Raw genomic sequence first — 17,837 nt, forward strand, 5'->3', positions numbered from 1 at the left:
CCTGCCCTGTGAGCACTGCCAGCTGCCGCAGCGTGGCACACGGTCCGACAGTCATCATCAGGAAGAGCAATACTGGGTTTGTATATTTCTATTTCTATTAGTAGTAGTATTAGCTTTAATATTATACTATTTTTCATGGTTATTGTTTTATTAAAGTTTGTGTTAAGTTTCCAACCCATCAGTCTCTCTCCCTTTTCTCCTCTCCTTCCTCCTCTGGGAAGGGACGGGGTTAACAGAGAGTATCTGCCACCCGCTGTAAGTGCCAGCCTGGCCTTAAACAGTGACACATACACATGTCTACACAAAGGAATGATGACTGACCAGGGAACAAAACCAGATCCCACAGACCCAGTCAACATTTGACATGCTGCTGCTACGTTGCAACTGCAACACAGGCTACAGTTTTTTGTTTTGTTTTGGGTGTTTGTTTGTTTGGAATTTTTTTGTAATAATATCCTCTGAACATCTTGCTGTACTAGTCAAGAGTGTCTTACCTGGAGTAATAATAATATTATTGGCTTCCTTTATCATTTCAATTGCATTGTCCACGTTGATTTCTGTGTGGGTTCCAGTAATTTCCATGGGTTTCCCACCAGCTGTTGATGTGGTCCCATAGCCCCCTAGAATCACATTCGCAAGGGAACGGTTCATAGCCTGAAAGACAAGAGATTTCTGATCAGCTGAAGAAGAAATCCAAAAATAAAGGAGAGGAGATGTCCACAAAGAAAACTTCTGAAAACATTAAAGCCATCCTTACAATAGTCTTTATCTGCTGGTTTTGCCTGCTTACAACTCAAAACTTCTTAAAACAAGCTCCTTGAAACAGAGATCCAGATTAACACAATAACCAAACGTCAACATCAGCTTCTAATGCATTACATTATACATGTAATGACAGCATCAGCATTTCCCCAAGACAAAGGAAAAAACAGCTCAAATAGCAACTATCAGTCTCTCTTTGTTCTTAAAAGGGAGAGATATAAAAGAATGTGTATTTGATCACAGAACATTTTTTTTTACATACATATACACACACACACAATATTTGCACAATATTTTCTTAAGTTCTTGAGCAATTCAGCATGTAAGCACAGAATTGCTACATGACAGCATGGAAACCACATAGCTCTTACAGGTAGTACTGAAGCAAAGCATCAAGACAGGAAAAAATACAATAAAGATAAGTAGCCACACAAAACTACCCAAATGCTAATTCAAAAAAAATTGTAATGAACCGAAGGGGGCCATTAACTTACTGGCTGAGCACCAAAGGGGAACAAGAGATCTTAAACTAGGAGCTTCAAGAGGGCAACACATCCTGAAAATTTGGCTGTCAGATACATAGCCAGGAAAAGCCACTGGCTAAATGGCTTTCACTGGCATGCCTCCTTGTGAGCGTGGTCCCAATGCAGTATCTGGCAACACCTGGAAGTAGGCAAAACTTGTAATTGCAGCAAGCAAAACTTTAGAAGCAGGAAAGGAACAGGATAAATTGCTTCTTTAATTAAACATGCATGTCATACATCTGCTGTGTTAGCTCAGAAACCACAGCAAATTTTAAGAATGGATCTGGACAGGCACACATACAAGCAAAAGGAAACACCTGCACAAATCTATGCTTCCAAGTGTCCATTTTCCACTGACATTTCAAATCATGCAACTCCACAGGTTTTTTGCTATAACCTGAGAAGATATGTCATTCTGTGAAATTCATAATCTAGCAAATAAGCACAACAAAGATGTTACAAGAACTTTTGTTTATCCTGATAAATCATCACTGTTTCATGATACTGTAAGGAAGGCATACAAATGCAGTGAAATCAACATCTTTCTACTGTCTGCAGCAGGCAGTAGTTGATACGAACACAGTGCCTTTAAGGCATATCACAATATTAAACCGCCAAACAGAAAAACAGGCTACCTAGAATAATACAGCAGTTAAGCATCAGGTAAGACAGCCTAAACAGAAGAACACCCTCTTCAGGTGTTGTGCACGCTAAGCTTACAAGAAGCAAAGCACTTTTTACACATATCTAAACCAAAAAACAACAGTAAGACCAGCCCAAAGGAACAAAAAGTTCTAATATTATTAGAAGTCTGAGAATCCACAAAATGCAAGCATGAGATTGAAGTACCCTTGCCTGGCTCTGCACCAAAGAGCCAAGGAAAGAGGAGGGAAGTCTGGCAAAAAAAAGGGGGTGGTAGAGAAGGCTTCAAAATGAGCCAAGACCTCATCAAGCAACAATTAACCAATGCAGCTAAGACCTACTCAGCACAGGGACAGTGTGGAAACTCTTCTATAGCCTCTTTCACCTTCTTTACCACCACAGAACACAAACATATATGAATAAAGTGCAGGCTTCACCATTCACATAAATTCAACCTCCAGCAAAAAGCCTCTGTGCTGTGCATACACAGGTGATAACTGCCAGGAACTTACAGCCCAAGGAAAAACAAACCCTTGAGCCTTGAGAACTCAAAGTCCTTCCACTATGCCCAGAGAAACTGCACAGCTAGTACAGGTGATGGCCCAGCATACAAGGCTAACAAAATTTGTCCCTTCTCTTGCTCTGTTTCATTATCCCACTTAATGGTTGCCCTTTGACCTGAAGCATTTTCCCCATCCTTAAGCATACCGATTCTAATACTACAGTTGCAATCATCAGTTATCCACTCTGCAAAAAAAAAAAGGGATAAGGACGGGCTAATACAATCAAGTGTTCTGAAGAAGACATGTTGTGTTAGTGTTTTAAAAGAAGTCACAATTCACAGGATGAGTGAACAGTACAGGTATTTGCTTTTTTGAAGTTAAATTTGGAAAATCAAGCAGATATGAGTGCAAAAACTAAGAGGTTACCTGAATACATGTTGGCCAATTTTATGAACTCAAGCTTTAAGAGATTATCTGGATAGTCTTTGGATGATTAAGCTACAGTTTTATCACAAAAAGTAATTAGAAATGTTGTAAAACGGAGATCTAGACCATTAAGATGTTTCCACAAACACCTTCTCATCTGTACTAGATAAGCTTCAATAAATATACCGCTTTGGATGGAAGTCATATGGGTGGGAGGTAGAATGAAGGAGGGGAAAACTATTGCTTCATTAGCACAGGTTACAACAGCCTAAAGCAGAGTTTCTTGAAACTCTTGAGCATTTTTTCTTCTGAAGTGCAGTTTCAAGACAACGATACTGAATCCCTTCATTATAAAAATGCTTTTAAAAGTAATGATTTCCATTAAAGGAAGTAAAGCAGAACAGAAAAATGCTGGGCTAGAAACAAGTTAATCTGCTTATTGTGCAGAAATTATAAAAAAAAATTTTCAATTTACTGGCTGATCAACTTTAACTGTCTAAGCTTATGTAAAGCAGCACAAGATTTCTAGAATACTACCTCAAAAACTGAACTTCCTGAAATTTGAGAAATACATAGAGGAAAGCCACTCTGTCACTGCATAACTATTTTGCTAATCATTTCCCTGGGCTTCTTATTTACCTAGTCCTCCAACCAACAGAAGTAAGTATCTCAAAACTCTCTTGTGAGTGCTGAGAGGAGCTAGCAGAAAAAAAAAAAAAAGGAAGGGGACAATAAAATAAAAATGAAGGCATAGAGTGGCTATGCCTACTGGTAAATATGTACCCAACAGATCATATTTTCACCCAGACTTACAAGAATTTAATCTTTAAAGAACATACTTTTCATACCTGTGTTGCCCATAAGCATCATCCTTCTACTGATATGGACTAAACTGTTGACTGTATACAAATATATATGTATACACATTTATATAGAAAAAGATGTCCCATGAGCCACATAATCTGATTTCCTTTTGATAAGGAGATACAAAATGTTCAAGAAATAACAAGACTCTTTAAAATTTATACCTGAGATTGTTCATTTGAGCTCACCTACACAAAGCTGCACAAATAAATACTTTTTTAAGCTTTTCTGAAATTTTTCCTCAAGAAAGATGAAAATGAATGATACTGCACATTCCTAACATGGTAACAACACTATTTATCAGTAGAGACAAAGTAAACGACAACAGCCAGGGCTGACCATAGGAAAACATCGGGACAGGAGAACAGTGACACTGATCATACAAGAACACAAGAGCAGAAGTAAAACAGAATTACACAACAGAGAATCAGGAGGTTGGTGGCTGTTGTACTGTGAACAGCTTTCTTTAAGTTATTACCTCTCCATCTTTAAAAACAAAAAGGAGAGAAACACAGGAAAAGAAGAGACTTCTGTACAAATGTTTCAGAGAAAAGGAGACCACTGCTAATAATGCAATATGATTTACACACAGAGTTGAAGCTCAAGTTTGCTCTGACACAGACATTAATATCAGCAATACGTTAATGCAATCCTGCTGCCACCCCGTGGTACTTCAAAGTACCTGCTCTGAGGAAAGTAGCACACTTTCTTACAATGAAAAAAACAAATTTTAAATTACTCTCTAATTGAACCAAACATCTTTTCAAAGGAACTCACTACTTAAAGTATCTACTGCTGATAAATTTAAATTTAGCTTAGATTTAACAACACTGCAGAGTGATATGACTAAAAAAAACAGCTGAGCACAAGTAACCATACTTATTTGAGCCCAGATTCAAACCTTCAGTGCCCAAGTCAATGCAAAGGCTTTCCTCAGTTTTGAAGTTCATATCTCTCCAAACCAAAGAGAGATGACTGACATTCAGTCCAACAGTTTCAATCAAGAATTTTCTAGTCTGTAAACACCTACCAGTTTCGTCCTCCAACTGCTTATCTTCCTAGCAAACATGCTGAATAAGATTTTTCATTACTTAGAAAACACGCACAATTTCTGCTGACTTCTTACCACACACATGATGTAAGACAGGATGGCCCCAGAGGAGCCAATGAGTGCACCAACAATGGTCAGCAAGTTGTTGTTCAGTAGGAAGCCCTCAGCACACAAAGCCCATCCAGAGTAACTGTTCAGGACAGTAATAACTACAGGCATGTCAGCACCTCCAATAGCTGCTGTTAAAGTGACGCCCTGGAAAAGGAAAAATACTTCAGTAAAAGCTACGACTAAACAGAACATGCAGAGAAGACAGTCTGCCTGCAGCACCGGAAATTAAATATCAAGTTACTTAACAACATATTCAAGTATTTTCAATGTAGGAGACGCCAAGTTGCGGCCTGAGGATCAGACTTACTGACTCTGCCTTTTGAGAGAGGACAGGAAGGCACTCCACTGTCCTCATCCTGCACTTAGTCACATATTTTTACTCGCAAAAATATCCTACCAGCTCCATGGAACTGTTCATACCATTAAAGGATTCACACTGAGCAGTCTTTGAAAAACACAGTTTACAGAATGGTAATACTAAGGGTAAATTTTGCAACAGCTGGTGTGAGTGAATGTGGGAAGCTACATATGGGGATAATCTTACTAAGTTATCATAATAACCTGTAGATCCAGTGCTTTTAAGTATTTTAGGGATAAACTTTCCAAAAAGTCTTTTAAAATACCCGTTTGTCATATAAAAGGCTCCATTAAGACACAGCTGCAAAAAGTAATTATATACATAGATGTTTCTTTTCTGGAACAGTTCTGGTTTACGGCAATTTAGGAAAGTCAGTTGCTACTTGCTATTGCAAGTTAGCATACAGGCACTATGATGACTGTGACTCAGGATGGTAAAACACAATCATTAAGAGGAACTTGCAAAGCTGAAGAAGAAACTGCTTGTTTAATTTGTTTCACCTCCTATAATTCCCTGACTTACCATTATGGCTGAGAGAGCTGACACAGAACCTAAGCAAGTAATTCCCATAGTGTAACTAGGATCAATCATGTACGGAACCATTCCGCCAACGCTGGCAGCCAGCAACCCTGCATTCAATGCATGTCGACCAGGCAAGAGCAGTGGTGCAGAATTCAAGATACCTGCAATCAAATGCATATTCAGAGACAGACACATACATGCATGAGAGCCTGTCTCTTGCCTTCAGAGAAGGCTGAATAGCTCAGCAAAAGAAAAATTACAAAAAGAAAAAAGGAGGGTCAGAAAATAAAACAAGTTAGTTGAAGCTGAGACCCCGCACTGACTCAGTACTGCAACACATTCAAACTTAACTCTAGATTCTCAAATACTGTTTAAAGTCTTGTTTTACTTCCTAATGTTGCTGAAGTGCTTCAGAATAACCACAACAATCTCTTCTTCTCTTGAAAGCCTCTCCTTTTTTTTTTTTCCAAAACATACTTTCATTCTGGCCCCAAGTCTTTGCATGTTAAGTATGAGGCTCCCTAATAGGAAGCTTTTAGCCGGAACTTCTTAGTACAGCTACTATCTCAGTCTCTCAAAAGCTGTGCGCTCAGAAAAATATGACGATGTTGATAACCCCAAGTATAAAACACTCCAGCTTTCAAATGCTTTGATTTCACTAGTTCCCTCAGACACACAGACTTCCCACAGTTTCCCACATTGGCAGAGACTTAAGGGGAAAAGAGGGTTCAGTATTGTGTGATTCAGTTTAAAAAGACAATTCCGTACTTATTTCACCCTAGGCTTCCCCCTGCCCCAAACAACACAGCAAAGAGTTAAAATAATGCAAGTTTATCTGTTACTTTTTCTCTAAGGAATTACTTACCAAGTGTCTCATTTAAATTTAGCTGAATTCAAGGGAAAGAATGAACTGATGCTCTCAGGACCAGGAATCAAAGTGTGTGACCTAACACCTCTAGTTCAATATTATAGACAAGCTTATTTTTTCACACCATGCTGATATGAAAATGCAAGGGGAAAAAACACAAACAAAAACCAGGAGATAGGACTGAAACAGGCAGTGAAGTTCACCAGGAACATATGCACAAATCACTGAGAGGGTTGGAGGGTAAGATGGAGAAGAGAAAAAAAGAAAATAACTGAGAAGAAATAAATGAGTAACTACTTAGCAGAAATACATCAGAAATACATACTACTGACAAATCCTTCAAAAGATTATTAGAGAAGACAGATTTCCATCCATGTCATGCTTCCTCCTTCAATGACTGGTCTCAAACACTGAAGAAAGCAAACAGATGTTTCCCAAAGGAACTAATGCAAAGCTAGTAACAGGATTAGCAATAGGAAGCTCTTAGCCACAACTTCTTAGTACAGGTATTAGGTCAGTCCCTCAAAAGCTGTGTGCTTACAAAACTGAAAATAAATGCAAAGAAACCTTCTGGTGCATAAGCATCAGGAATTAGTGAGCATTTAATTTAGAAGGTATATTTACTAAAACAGTAAGAAGTACGGAGCATGGAGTTTGCACAGTAGGTAGACAGTGAACTGAATGGTTTAAAGTGAGGTAGTCTCAACTGATACTGCAAGCTACCTACCTAAATGAATCCTGCAACGCTAAGAACAAAATCCCATAAATATTAGCAGTGCTCACTAAGTCCAGCAACACCAGGGTTTCAATTAAAATGTCTGCTCAGGAATACAAAGTTGTGATCACAAAAGTTCAATAAAATCAATTAGACAAACACTGTCAGATAGTGTCTTAACAACACTAAAGCAACACTTATTTCTAGACAAGATGAATTCAGGAAAGCTTACACAACTTGGTAATTAATAGCAGTAGTATGTCCAAGCACTGAAGACAAACCTTCCATAACTAAAACTGCACACAAATGAAACAGAATTAAAAAGAAAAAAGTACACTCATAAGAATTAAACATCTGAACTTTTACCTGATGCAAAATACAAGTTTTCTCTCCAATTACACAGCAGTCTAAAGGCAGAGCTAAACCCTGAGAGGAAAAATAAAAACTGTAACAAATACTTAATTCTGAATGGAAGGTCTCACCTTGCAGTTTTCCATAAGCGACAAGAGAGCCACTGAAAGTCACTCCACCAATGTAGGTGCCAAGGTACGCCACAATCTTGGTGAGGTTTGCAGCTGGATCAGTAGCGAAGTGAGGATATTCAATCATGTATTCTGCTACACAGGTGAGCACAGCAGCCAAACCAACCAAACTATGGAAAGCAGCCACTAGCTGAGGCAGATCTGTAATCTGGATGCGTTTAGCAATCGTCAAACCTATTCAGAGTTGAAGACACAAGGGAAGTCTCATAAAACACAGTCAAGCTGTGCAGCTAAAAATCAATGTATCATGGTTCGGTGTGCAATAACCACATGCACACACTTGCCTGTTCCAACTGAAAAATTTGTTCTACAGTAGAAATTGCTATTGCATTTAACTGAAATGTTAAATGCTGCATATGTGTATTTTGTGCAATGAGGATATAATGGAAATTAGAAGACTAAAGCATATCATGTTCTTAGAAGCTTCACTAAATATTGAGAAATTCGGTATTTTCTGTGATGATAGCACAGCATGAAAAACGGAACTTGGCAGCATTCAGTCAGGAACTGAACAGAAGTACGAAGCTGGGCAAGTTCATTCACCTCTGCATACCCAGCTTCCCTAACAGAGATGATGTACTCCTGCTTTTCCAGCAGTCTCCCCATTCTTTACCACATCCTGATATTAATAAAAGCCCTGGGACTCATTATTCTTTGTTCATATACTTGCAAAATAACATACACAAGCCATAAATGTAAGTCAGTCAATTCGCCTGTGAGCTATACAGTATTTTCTGTATACACAGCTTGCATAAATGCATATATAGACCATATATTGTTAGTTTATAGTATCATACACATACCTATGGTACCACCAAGTGCCATTGCACCTGACATCTGTGCCAACAATTCAGGTGAGGGTTTAAGGCCTCCAAGAGTTGCTGCTAAACCTCCTGCAACACCAATCATACCCAAAGCATTTCCAAGACGAGCTGTTCCTTGGGTGGACAGTCCAGCCAGGGCACCAACACAGCATAGGCCAGAGCCCAGATACATCATCTTTAAAATAAGGAAAAGATCAATATACATACACGAAGCAGAGACAAATTGCATAATCATAATAAAAATCTTTCTGATTATTACACAAAAGGGTTGATTTTTCCAGAATGTGTGTAAGTCACAGTTCTTAACTGAAGTCAAAACTCTTGACTGTGAGAAACTGTTGTACAGGATGTGATTTTGGCCAAATAAAATGTGGTGTCTATTAAAAGTTCTTTCCCTGGTTTATCTGCACTGTGAATACTAAACTTGAGTAAAGTCAATTTTCCTTATCAGTTCAGAAGCAAGTTTTTCTTTAGCGCAAACCCAAAGCTAAATGGTCCTGTTCATTATAGGAATAGTTTCAGAATTTGCTTATGGCACATCGGAACTCCTGTTTTCCAAGAAGTATAACCAAACTTAAATGAACTGAGCCGTTGAAAAAAACTCTATTACATCTATCTATTACAAGCCTCTGGCATAAAAGGTATGTTTGGAATCACTTTTTCCAAACACAGAAGGCAATAAACACTGATTTTTCTTACTGTTAAAACAAATTCAAACAATACCATAAGAAGTGCTACAGGTACAACACCTGTACATCCCCCTGTGCTGAAATCTCATCCTATCCAGATGTCATACCCACTTTAACTGTCACACCAAGCTGAAATTTTCAGAAACGTTTAAAGCAGACTGATTTCTGTAGTTGCTCTAATATTTAAGCTGTAATTTAGGAGAACTGCCCAACAAAGTACCTCCTGCTTTATAAGGAAAAAAAAACACACCACCAAAAAAACCAAACAAAAAGCTTTTTAAATTTGTAGATTCAGCTTTTGGAGTATGATCGGAAGCTTAAAGTTAATCAACTTTAGGACAAGAGAAAATGGTCTCAAGTTGCACCAGGGGAGGTTCAGGCTGGATGTTAGGAAGAACTTCTGACTGTAAGAGTCGTTAGGCATTGGAACAGCCTCCCCAGGGAGGTGGTAGACTCACCATCCCTGGAGGTGTTCAAAAAACATTTAGATGTGGCGCATCAAGACATGGTTTAGTGGGTTTAGCGGGCATGGTGTCATTGGGTATACAGTTGGACTTGACGATCTTTGAGGTCTCTTCCAACCATAATGATTCTATGATTCTAACTTCAGACTGGCCTTGTGGGAATATGTAGATGATGAAGAGACCATGGCTAATTTGCTGTTGACTCCTCAAGCAAGTAAGCAAGCAGTGAAGAAGCATACCACGCTGTGAACAGTGGGCTAAGAGCCACAAAGTTTATTCTTACCTGTTCAGTATTATAGCCACCACTGAGAGCAGCTGCATAGCCTCCTACAAATACACCACCAGGAAGTAGGTACAAGTAGTTGTACTCAGGAGGATCTGTGGGACGTTTGAACATATCCAGCATTCTCTGTGTAACTAGAAACCCACCTGGCCAAAGTAAAGGAACAATTTTAAAAAAAATAAAATCTGAAACTAAGCATATGTCAAGCTATAAGAGAAATATGTGGTTAAATCATATTGCCACACAAAGTTAGCAATTGACACCACTAAAGCCTCTGAGGGGTAGTAATCTGGAAAACCATCAGGAAACAAAGGCGTAATCAGGGTGAGATCCTATTGCCTTTTTTAACCTTTGGAGGAAAATCATAAAGGGAGTTCGAAAGCCTGGAGGACTCCCTCTGGCTTCATAGTCTATGCTGACTGTAGGACACAGCTTAGTTTATGACTGTGTCCTTTTCCCTATCTACTCCAGCTAAAAGTAGTATTTGTAAGTCACATTGCTCACTTTCTTGTCTTTTTCATTCATGAAGCTGGGACTTCTGAAGTTCAAGCAAGCAGAATTTTGTTCTATGCCACTAGCATATTTTCAAGTAGGAAAAGGAATACAAGGATAAAGGCAGTATCATCTTCGGATATACAGGAAAAGATACTTCATATAATCATCACCCAAAGGATACTGTAAAAGAAAAATGCACATTTAAATGTTTCCCTAAAAAAAAAAGGTTACACCACAGGGTGTGCAAACCAGACACAATAAGTACTATGAAAATTTAGGTGAGAGTGGGAAGTTCTTTATTGATGGATGTTTTCAGATCCTATTCACAGAATAGTATTTCTGGAATCTATACAATTAAAGTGCTAGAAGAAATAAAAGAATTACACAAGTCCTTTAAAGTTACTCTCAGGAGAAAACCTAACATTCATACCTGCAATATTGACTGAAGAGATAAAGGCTGAAAGCACTGCTAGACTTTGAGGAGTGTTTTCAGGGAGATAGTTTCCTCCCATCAATACCAGTCCACCAACTGCAGTCAGTCCTATTTAAAAGAGAGAAAAAGCATTACCAAACCTTAAAAGGCTCTACACATACAGTTAGTTTCCTTTCAGCAGTCAAACAGATACCAGTCAACTCAAATTTTGACCCCTGCTGTACACATTAGCTTTTAAACAAAGACTACCATGGTCTTTTTCAGCAATACAAACATGTCTCAAGAGAAAAAAATTAATATATGAATATAGTTTTGAAGTACAGTGTCTTAAGCACAGAGTCAGCCTCTGAGTACTTGTTCAATAAAAGAAACTGCTTTTAACAGTCAAAGTAGATCAGACTCATGACCTGTCACATATACACACACATAGATATATAAAATCTTACATATTTATGGAGTTATGAATCTTATGGGTCACTGGGATTTTCTTCTTCTTCCTCTCTCTCAAAACACATAGTTTGAGGAGAAGAAAAAAAGAATGCAGAAACTATGAAAGACAAGTTATTTTCAGTGCAACACTTCGGAGAGTTGAGAGGAAAGATATGGTCTATGAAACGAGAGACTGCAGCACTCCAAGTAAAACAAACTTTAAAACATAAAGGTTAAGACTGAAGAAATACTTACAAAAATGAAAAAATACACAGCACCACATTTGCCTTTCTTTTGAAAACACATACTCTTGGAAAGTATATTTTAGGTGTCCTTAATATTTAAAAAAGTAAGCTCAGATATGCAAAATAGTAATAGGCTCTTTGGCATTTTAAAAGGCATATCAACAGATTTCTATCTAAAGATCAAGTAAAAGGAGCTGTCCCTACTTCAAAGAGAAAACAAGCAGCTGTGTGACAGCTACTTACCTGAGATAGCATTAGTCACTGACATGAGTGGAGAGTGAAGAGCAGGAGTCACGCCCCATACTGTATGGTAACCCACTATTCCAGCTAGGCCAAATGTTGTCACCATTTGCGTGAAAGCAGTATTAGGAGATGCAATGCCCAGTCCTAACATGCCAGCTAAGCCTAGAAGAAAAGCACATCAAAACTTTGCTGTAACTTCTCAATGGTTTCTTACATTTAAATCCTGTATAACAGGAGTCCAGCACTGAGCTAAAAGCAAAATGGAGTTTTGTGCATGGACTTGTTTCAACATCGTCTGGATCATCTTTCTGAACTGTAAGGTTCTCCTGGTGCTTATGTTTCTTTTACAATAGAAAATAATAAATAAATATAATATACACATCTTTGTTACGCATGCACACAAAGCAGCAAAGATTGGTGTCTACACCAACACTGAATCCAGTCACTCTCCTGTTCTACAGCAAAAATGCAGAAAAGTCACAATCACGTTGAGATACTACTTGAAATAGTCAAAGCGTACATATGAAGAACAGAGGTTAAAATTAAGAACACTCAATTCATTAATTACTTCATGCAGAAGTTCTGATGCACACAGAATACCAAATGACAAGCAGAGCCAGTATTTATTTGTCAAGACGAATGTCCTATTCTCAGTACTTCAGTAGGTAGTGGGCATTTAAGTCTCATACAACACGTTAGAGTTTGAAGAAAGCAATGGCATTGAACTGATTCTGCTGCAAAGTATGGGCACAGTCCCTAAGAGGACTCCTTCAGAATTTTAAGTATTTTACTGCTACCTAAATAAAGTCAAACACATATACATGGACACAGCATGAGTCAGCACTGTTGGAAATGCTAATACTTCTGGTTAAATTTCTAAAATTTTATTTTCTCTCTCAAAAGCAATTATTACACTATACTGATTTTGCACTACAATACACCAGCCAATCAACTGCTCTCCCAACTAGTTACCAAATTGAATGAGTAAGATGAGGAGTCACTTAAAAGTAGTAGCCAAATGAGGAGCAGTCTACACTGATTCTCCAACTCCGGAAATTGCCTACCTGCTGTGTACACAGATGCACTAGTCATAGTTTTTCTAAAAGGTGTAATAGTAGCTGCTTTTTCCGCTTCCAGCTCTGCTACAGTCTTCTGCTTCACAGGCGCTCCTTGAGGAATGTTATTTGGTGGAGGTGCTGGGAAAATCACCTTGCCATCCTGACAAGAGATATTTACAGTTATCCCTAACATGGCAGATGTTCTATAGATAGAGGAGCCTACTCTTCTTAATCCTGCAACTCAGATAAGCCTTAACATCCTACAGCCATGCCACAGGAACATCTTCCTTTCCTGCATAAGCAGAAGTTTGCAAGGCTACATTATCAGTACAGCCTGACCAAGTTAACCCACACTGGTTTACACATTTTTCAGACAAGACTTAATATATCAGTGTCTAAGAGCACCTGGCAGAAACACAGCATGAGGCTTAAAAGTAGAAACCAAAACAAAGAGGTAAAGTTCCTTAAATGGAAAACATTTATGCAAAATAAAACAAGGTTTTGAAAATCACAAAATCTGCTACAGATCTGAACTGTAATCAGAGTCTGCCCAGACCTCAGCTAGGTACCAAGCATGATGTCTCACATTTCACACTGTTCTCCAGGTCTCTGGAGGAATAACTCGTGGAGCTGTCAAACCTTAGCTGTACACATCACTTCAGTCATCTGGGGGAGTTGAAGTCAATGCAAGCCTCCTCCAGAGTAGATATTGAAAGCATTACAAAATGTTGGCAACGTTATGCAGTAAAACTCAACAGAATTCATACCTCTTACCTAAACTGTAAATTATAATTTCCTAATAGTTGCAGGAGGAGAGCCTATACTGGCCCATGCCCTAAGTTTGTATTTTAGTAATTCCTAATAGACCTTAAAGTACCCTGCACGTTCTAGTTCCACTAGCTTTTTCTGAAGTCACTCTTACAAGAACAGAAACATGTATTTATCTAAAAACAAAGGAAGAGTATTTTTCTGGTCCTGTAGTAAAGTTTCAAACATGTTTTAAATACTACAGTTTTGCCACATGAATACAACATGCAGATTTAATCTTTTTCCTATTTTTCGATAGTAGACGTTAGGCATTTGTTTAACCATGACAAGACGACAAAAGCAAAGAGGTTTCCCTTCACAAAAAGGGACAGACGAATATTCAGCTCAATACAAACATGATTGCCCACACTGTCCATCAAGTCACATAGGAGGTCCATTAGCATGCAGTATCTTTGAACGTATTTTAAAGAAACAACACTGTTAAATGTAAAAGTATATACTCACAAATTAAGAAGAGAATATTTACTGACTTACTTTCATTACTACAGTTCCTCTAATAACATGATCCAGAGTTCCATAATCAAATTCATCTTTTGGATCAAAGTAAAAGTTCTCTTTGTCAGGACTAATAGCCTTTAGGAGTTTGATAATATTATTGGAATACAGAGTACTGGCCTGAGTAGCCATTCTGCTAGGCAGGTCTGTGTAGCCAATGTGTGTAACACCCTGAAAAAAACGTTGAGTAAAATGTTAAGGATTAGTACGATCTCTTCCAATATATTCTTCTGGATATATATCCAAACTGTTTCATTTATTTCTGTTTTTAACCCCAGCTAAAACTGTTACCTGCAGCTCTAACATTATTAAGTCATGGAAGGATTACTCACAACAGTTACAGAACTCAGCATGATCAAACCCAATGCCTTACACGTTATTAGCAACAAGCCTAAACAGAGAGGAAGGTGTATTGGTGCAAGAGCTTGTCCTCTCCAAATCCTACCATTCTGTCAGAACTTAGCTTCTTAAAGAAACTAGATAACAGATTTTCCTGCCCAATGCTTGGCATCTTCTCGGTCCTTCTGGAGGGTACACACCAGAGGCAACTTTCTATGCGACAGAGGAGTGAAGGGAGCTTCCTGAGAGCTAGCTTGCTATGCAAGGAATATGCCAGGGTTCACATTTATGCAAAGATGTAACATAATATATCCACACTGTTTAAAGAACAAATGTGAGTATAACTGGCTATCAGGCTTTTGGAGGATATGGGAAGCTGAGGCTGGAATAGACTCATGTTCAAGCAGGCCTGTGTTAAAACACTGCTCCTGCAACTTACAGTTAAGATCCGTGCATGCTTCCAGGAACTCTGGCTTCTTACTGCAACATTCCAACACACTGCTAATAGTTCTGCACTGCTGCTCTTTTCCACAGCTCAGTGCCAGTACACTATATCCAGGGGTAATACTCCTCTGACTAAAAGCACTCCATATAAATTCTTCATGCAAGTATCTGCTTATTTTACTCTGATTTCAGTTTTTAAGCAACTACATCAAAAGCCCTAGAAAACCACAAAGCCAAATACAACGCGTAACTCATCATATGTACACACACAGCCCAGCTTATATTAATGACAACCAAGGCAGTAGTATGTCCTACAGGCTTCCCTAATAACAGGATTATGTCCTTACACTACCAAATAACAACCTTGGAAATCTGCTACTTTAAATCACATCACCCAAATTTCTACAACTCCTAGTAGATTTCTCACAAGTGCCAAAAATAGAACTCCAAAAGTAGGAAAACGAGCTCTCAACTGAGCCAATGAACACTGGAGCAAAAACAAAGTAGTTACTTCAGAATCAGAGCAAACAGTAGTTAGAGCAAAATTTCTTTAATGAACCAATTCATGCTTCGCCTAGTTTGGGTTACAGGTGGTTTGGATCCTCTAGGGCAGACACACTCATGTTGGCAAAGCTAAAGACATACAAAGACAGCACTCTCCCGAAGCTGAAATTATATTGAGCTAAACCAAAGACTTTGCACTGAAGTAAACACTGACATAATTTGAACCTGTTTAGTTTACCTGTGACAGGGACCGTTAACCTCCAGTTGTGGGAGGTGATAAGCAAGTCAAAGAAACTGTTGCTACTGCTATCTCTTTAGATAGACTAAGAAATAGACGTCAAACCACACTCTCAACTCAGCAGAGGCAAATCACTGGACTTGGAAGTCTAAGTAGTAAGAATTCCATACTTAACAACCAAATTAACACTATACAAAGGTATCTGTTTCTTTAAAAAACTTCAAATTGTTAGAGATGACTAGTGACCAAATGCAAAGCTAAAGGATTACTTAAGCTCAAATAGCAAAATCAGCTACTCATTTTCAGCATAGTTTACAAAACGCAATCTGATTTCATGCAAACTGAGAATGATCTGCAGATTAAAATGCTCACCTTATGAACATACATTTCTCCAGGTTTTGTAGTCTCAATGTTCCCTCCTGCTTCTGCAGCTAAATCCACAACAACTGAACCTTCCTTCATTGATTCAATCATATCTTTCTTAAATAAGATGGGAGCTTTTTTGCCTGAGAAGACAAGGCACAGCAAAGTTAAACACAAAATACAGATTTTTTTACCTGCAGAGCTCAGATGAGTTCCGTCCTTCTCTCTCTCTCTCTCTCACAATCTTATTTTTGTGAGCAAAATTTTCAAGTAAACGGTACCTAGAATGAAATGTCACAAAAGGTTTGTTTATACAGGCAGAGAGAAGAGATGCTAGAACATCTTGATCCCAAGCATATAAAAAAAGGCATGCATAGGCAGTCTCCCAAAGATGCTGGCAAGCCCAATTTTGTCCCCAGTAAACTGACAACGTCCAGTCTTACAATTCAAGTCATAACCACAAAAAAAACCAAACCACCCACATCATAAGACGTTGTGCAATACAAAGCACTAAAGCCTAAGCTCTACCTTACTATGTTTCAATTACAAAAGACAGTATACCACTTCAAATGGATTTGTTCAGTGCAGAAGCTGGATAGCAGAAGTAGCAGTGATGCAATAAATATGCAAGAGAACTACATACTCTTACATTACTACTATCTACCTGTTTAATAAGCAAACATGACGATATTGAGTCAAAGACTGCTAGTTTGTGAAAACAAAAGTTGTAAAAAAAGGCACACACTTTAAAAACAGGTATTTATCAGCGAAGGGAAAAGGTATGTACTCTGACGTAATTCATTAAGATCTCTCTCTTAACTGCAGGCACAGCTCCAAAACATGACAATTTACGCAAGATAAATGAAAATTAGCATCTTGCACATGAAATATACCTGGAATAAGTGCTGTAGTGATGATAATATCAACATCTTGGCACTGCTTGGCAAAGAGTTTCATTTCAGCTTCAATAAATTCTTTGGACATTTCTTTAGCATAACCACCTTGTCCCTCTCCAGACTCCTTTAAGTCTACTTCCAAAGGCTCAGCACCTAGAGACTTGAACTGTTCCAGAGCTGCAGCTCTAAGAAAAGAAAATTGCAGGGCAAGAAACAACCATTACCTCAGAAAATCCACCATGACTCTCCTGGTCTTTTTAGTAGCAGTCTTCAGATATGAGATCTAGAACTTTTTCTAGTATTAAGGAGACCATAACTAAAGTCCTCAACTTTCTGTATTTAATGAAAAAGTAATTGCATCACTAACTTTAAGCCCCCAAACAAGATACTGAAAGATAAAGAATGAAGGAAGTCTATGGTTTCCTGTGTAGTCAGCAGAGTTGCTCCAAGAAAAGTCTCAAAGCTGGGAGCTTAATACTAACTTTGCTCACCCATTTCTCTTGTCATGACTAGGTAAATCTACAGCCCAAACTTAGATACCTAAGAGAGATGATAAATACACAACCTGTGGCCCTGTCTTTAATCTGTGAAATGGGAAGTACTATTAAGTAACTCTGATTTCCACAGGGAAAATGGGTTGGGGGGTGACGGTGGCATTTTGGTGGTGGATTTTGGGGGG

The 17,837-nt window shown here is 38.4% G+C and overlaps 1 protein-coding gene across 1 annotated transcript; it reads right to left on the minus strand.

Annotated features, from left to right (window-relative positions):
• Positions 1-494: 494 nt before the first annotated feature.
• Positions 495-17,343, minus strand: NNT (nicotinamide nucleotide transhydrogenase; the record flags this gene model as incomplete). Its single annotated transcript, XM_009698324.1, has 12 exons — positions 495-654; positions 4,848-5,027; positions 5,764-5,924; positions 7,829-8,062; positions 8,692-8,887; positions 10,149-10,294; positions 11,074-11,184; positions 11,994-12,155; positions 13,058-13,211; positions 14,354-14,545; positions 16,272-16,405; positions 17,156-17,343. Coding segments are annotated over 12 exons (2,018 nt in total), but the record flags the coding sequence as incomplete, so codon positions are not given.
• Positions 17,344-17,837: the final 494 nt, after the last annotated feature.

Source organism: Cariama cristata, unplaced genomic scaffold, assembly GCF_000690535.1.
Source record: "Cariama cristata isolate BGI_N322 unplaced genomic scaffold, ASM69053v1 scaffold7000, whole genome shotgun sequence".
NCBI classification, from domain to species: domain Eukaryota; kingdom Metazoa; phylum Chordata; class Aves; order Cariamiformes; family Cariamidae; genus Cariama; species Cariama cristata.